The sequence below is a fragment of the Peromyscus maniculatus genome, chromosome 5 (genome assembly GCF_049852395.1).
Source record: "Peromyscus maniculatus bairdii isolate BWxNUB_F1_BW_parent chromosome 5, HU_Pman_BW_mat_3.1, whole genome shotgun sequence".
NCBI lineage: Eukaryota > Metazoa > Chordata > Mammalia > Rodentia > Cricetidae > Peromyscus > Peromyscus maniculatus.
In genome coordinates, this window is record NC_134856.1 from 20,342,030 (window position 1) to 20,346,223 (window position 4,194).

General features: G+C 50.3%; 1 protein-coding gene across 2 annotated transcripts; it reads left to right on the top strand.

The window, feature by feature from the left end:
* Nucleotides 1-285: 285 nt before the first annotated feature.
* Nucleotides 286-2,934, top strand: LOC143266733 (ral guanine nucleotide dissociation stimulator-like). 2 transcript variants are annotated; one of them, XM_006971747.4, is made up of 5 exons: nt 312-584; nt 733-881; nt 1,492-1,539; nt 1,989-2,197; nt 2,435-2,934. In XM_006971747.4, exons 1-5 carry the CDS (start codon nt 396-398, stop codon nt 2,461-2,463), a joined length of 624 nt encoding a protein of 207 aa, XP_006971809.3. In that variant the 5' UTR covers nt 312-395; the 3' UTR covers nt 2,464-2,934. The 2 variants fall into 2 exon arrangements, with proteins under 2 accessions (XP_076427915.1, XP_006971809.3); XM_076571800.1 differs by lacking the exon at nt 1,492-1,539 and having other exon boundaries at nt 286-584; nt 2,437-2,934.
* Nucleotides 2,935-4,194: the final 1,260 nt, after the last annotated feature.

Genomic DNA, 4,194 nt, shown 5'->3' on the forward strand with positions numbered 1-4,194 from the left:
CATATTTCACACAAAGTAGTCTAGAAGAGAGACATGTCTAGGGCTTGTGGTGGTCCAGGGCAATTAGGGTTGTTTAGGATTAGCATATCAGGTGCAGGTCAACAGTGGGGACTCAGATGGCAGAGCTGAGGTGCTTTCTGTACCCAGACATCCCTGGGAACAGTGGGGTGGGAAGTGCCTGTTTAACTGTGTCAGGTAGGCACCCAGGAGGTGGGAGGGGACCTAGGAGTCTTTTGGAATGGCCCTGTGTGAGGAGGGAACTCAGGCAGGGGTCCCCAGGCGTGACCTCACTTCCTTAACAATGATCTAACAATGCAGAACCCTGCAACCAGGCAGCCAGCTGCTTAGAGACAGCCTAGCAGGCTCATTTGTCCTGATACTCTAGTCAGAGCAGGATGTTTTCTTGTTGTCTTGGAATGACTCGAGGCTCAGAACCTAAGAAAGAGAAAAGAGGAGGCCATGGTGGAGGCCATGGTGGTACCCGGAGATCCCGGGTTCACTCCTGGTTCCAACGCCTCTGGCCATTTGGCCGGAGAGAAACAAACTCGACCCAGGGCAGCCAGGGCCAGGATCACACAAAACAGGTAATCACTCTGAAATCCCAGAGTTTCCCCAAATTTCACTTTGGGAGTTTGGCAGTATAAAGATTCAGGAAAACTTGGAATGATAATAGCCAATCAGAACGTTGTAGTCCTGTGCCTGTTGGAACCATCCACCTTGATCTCTCCTCAGGTTGCAAAGGAGTCTGCCCCAAAGGACCTGAAGGAGTCCTGTAGAAAGGCCCGCTTCAGTACTTTGGAAGAGGTGGTGATTCATCTGGTGATTTCCCTGCAGATTGGGGACCTCTCGGTTGTTCTCACGTTCATTTGCATACATCAAAGGTTTGTCACCATGCAGCAGGTGCCAGGCCTGCTGTTCAAGCAGTGAGTGCCCACCTCCAAGCTCAGAGGCCTCAGATCCTCTCCTGGTTAGGGGAAGCTCTCTGCCTTCCTCTGAGCCTCCTTATTTTCTAGAGTATTGTCAGGACCCAACAGTACGAAGTCAGAAAGTGCTTCCTCCAGGCTCGGCCTTAGGGACTGGTGTGTCCAGAGCTGAGACTCTAATGAGTGTGGATGTTCTCTGCACCTTCAAGAAGCTCTCTATCCTTGGCCCAGTTTTTCTGAGCCTTGATCAAAGCACTTCTCCTATTGTAAAGGAGGTTCTAGAATTCCTATTAGAGTACGGAATAGACATGTGTCCAGAGTGGAAACCCATGGAGGATTGTCCAAGGGACCTGGTGTGCACTGAGAAGTCTGGATAGAGATGTTTGTGATCACCCACTATACAAACATATTTGAAGCACCTACTTACTGTATGAGGGTGAATTCATAATTCTGAGAGCAGACAGGACTTCTGGACTTGGATTCCTCTCCAGGTATCAGTGTCTCTCTAGAGGTCTTTTGGATGGGGACCTGGGACTCTACAGGTGACATCCTTCCTGGTCTCCTCTAGGTATGCATACTTCTACCCTGATTGTGAAGAGGATGAAGAAGTTATGGAGTAAGTGGGCTTTGCAGCAAGAGAAAGGCCTTGGCTCTCCAGAGTCAGGTCATTTGGGTTCTAAGGGTCAGGGATGACCGATGCTTGGGTCTCAGACTCCTGCTTTCTACCATACTGATATCAGAGTATTTCCTGGAGAGTGAGAAGAATTGCATGGGCAGGGTCCTTGCTAGTGGGAATATGGAGGATCCTGTGACCTCTGGTGCCCCAGTGAGACTCTACCCTGATCTTAACCCATGTCATCCAGGCCTGGTCAGCTGTGCTCAGTTACAGCCTGAGAAAGGGATGTGTGGAGCTTCCTGCTCACATGGACCTCGCAGCCCTGCTCACTGTGCTCATTTGCATAAGGGTTGGAGATCTTCCTTGCAGTCTCACATGCACGGGAGCCTTGAGAGGGGCGGCAAAGGAGAGTCCAGGCCACTGACTGTGCTGTCTGTCTCCTAACCCAGCACCATCTCCACCTTCCTGGATATACGGATTGAGAAGTTCCCTGAGGATTTTTGCCAGGCATCAGTCCTGTCCATTCTGAAACAAGTGAAGGACTACTTGATTGTCAACATTCCCCATTCAGATGTTCTCATGCATGTCAATGAACTCCTGACCCAGCTGCAGACAGAAGTGGCCAGTGACTCAGAGGCCAGCACTGAGGAAGCCTCAGGTAGGTGCTTGACACCCTGTCAGGAGGTTCAGTACCTGGAGAGCTGGGGGGATCCTTGAGAGGCTCCTCTTTGCAGGAGCTGTTACTGGACTCTAGCCTGGGCACATGTCCTTTTATAGAATACGATTTGGGATTTCAGGCCAACATGGCCTCTTCTGTATTTGGAAAGGCTGAGAAGGAGGTCTCATCCTGGGCATGTTGTCTCCTCCTGCACTCCACTGCCTCTTCCCCTTCTAGAGATGACTGCATCAGCAGCACATCCTTAGATCTGGGGAGCCGAACATGCACAGATCTGGAGCTTGAGGTCTGTTAACCAACAATGAAGACAGCTACACCAGAGCTGGAGACCACAACACCCATCAGAAGTTTCTGTGACACCCGTGAGATGTGGCAGCAGCAGTTGGGTCACCACGCGGGTTAGCAGCTGTGGATACCGAGTGTCAGCATGTCAGCAGATGCTGCAGCTTTTGCACATCTGACTTTGCTGCAGTGCGTCTACCTCCCCAGGGAACGGCCCTGCCACCCGTTTCCCTTCTGCTGAACCATCAGCACCTGCTCTGCAGACAGCACCAGTTCTGTGTTCCCCACAGAATCCCTCCCGGATTTGAACCCCCAGCCTTCTCAGCCCCACAGCCAGCCTCCCCATCCCGAGTAACTGTTTTTATTGTTCTAGTTATTTTCGATATTGTATTAGTTTAAGCATTGGTTTTAATAAATTGTTCGTTTGTTTTTCATTGTCTAAGTTGTGGTTGTGATGTCCCCTCCTCATGCTTGTACAGGGCCTAGCAGTTTCCCTAAGCAGACCACACTGGTTCCATGAGGGGCTACATAGAGACAGACCATCCTGGAGAAAGGGAGGCAAAGCCACTGCCTTGACAGAGACCAGGTGAATGCCTGAGAGAGGTGCTGGAACTACAGATAGTTGTGGCTGGCTGCCATTTGCTGGGGTCCTAAGAGCTAGGTCATGTGCTTAGAGGTCAGGCTGACCAGGTGTCCTTCAAAGAGTTTCTGCTTTAGTTTCAGGCTCCTGTAGCTGGGTGGCAGCACTATTTCAGGGTCCGATGAGGACAAATTGCAGTGTCACCAGGTCCCTGCTTCCCATGTGCACAAGGCTAGGCACACACTATTTCCCATATTAAACACACAATGTGAAGGGAGGAGTGGCCATAGATTTCAGGGGTGTTGGATGCTATGGACAATGTTTAAACCATGCAGATTTTCTTGAAGTAATCCTTGGCTTTTCTTCAATGTTGGGACAGTCTATGAGTAACAATGTCAAGGTCTTATTTACATTTCCTCCTGTGTTTATGAATATGGCCTGGAAACAATCCAAGTGCCACTCACCATGCTTCTGTCTCTCTCCTCACGACAATTCCATTGCTGACTGCCACCTACTGTTGTCCCACATATGTGACCTGGGGCAGCTAAGGTGCTCATCTCCCCAGTGAAGGCAATCAGGGTGTGCAGGACTCAGAGGGGTCACTGACCTGCTCATGAGAGCTTCCGAGGGATGAAGGGAACCCACCCTTCAGTCACCATGACATTTTTCATGGGAAAAGATCACACAAGTCTTAGTTCTCTAGAGGCAAATGTCCAGACATCAGAGACTCCACAACATAGCTTGGAAGTTGAGATTCAGTAAGGTGTATGTAGTGTGAGATGGAATGTGTGTAGGGGGGGGGGGCAGGTTGTGCAGGAAGTCTGCTGAGAGATCCCCATCCTGCCTGGGCCAGATCAGGCTTCCAGGTGAAAATGGAGTCAGAGTGTGCCACCAGTCCAACAGAACAGGGGCAGTGGACTGTCTTTGACAAGATCATACAGGTAATTGAAGATGGTGAAATATTTGTGGAAATTTAGAGATTTACTTCTAGCCCTAGAAAGAGCTAGATTAGAGGCCAAGGTCTCTAACTTGGGGTTGTTTTCAGCACCCTCAGAGGACTGCAGGGCACCAGTGTCCCTGAGGAGAGCTGAGGTGCAGGCCACACATGCTTAGCTCT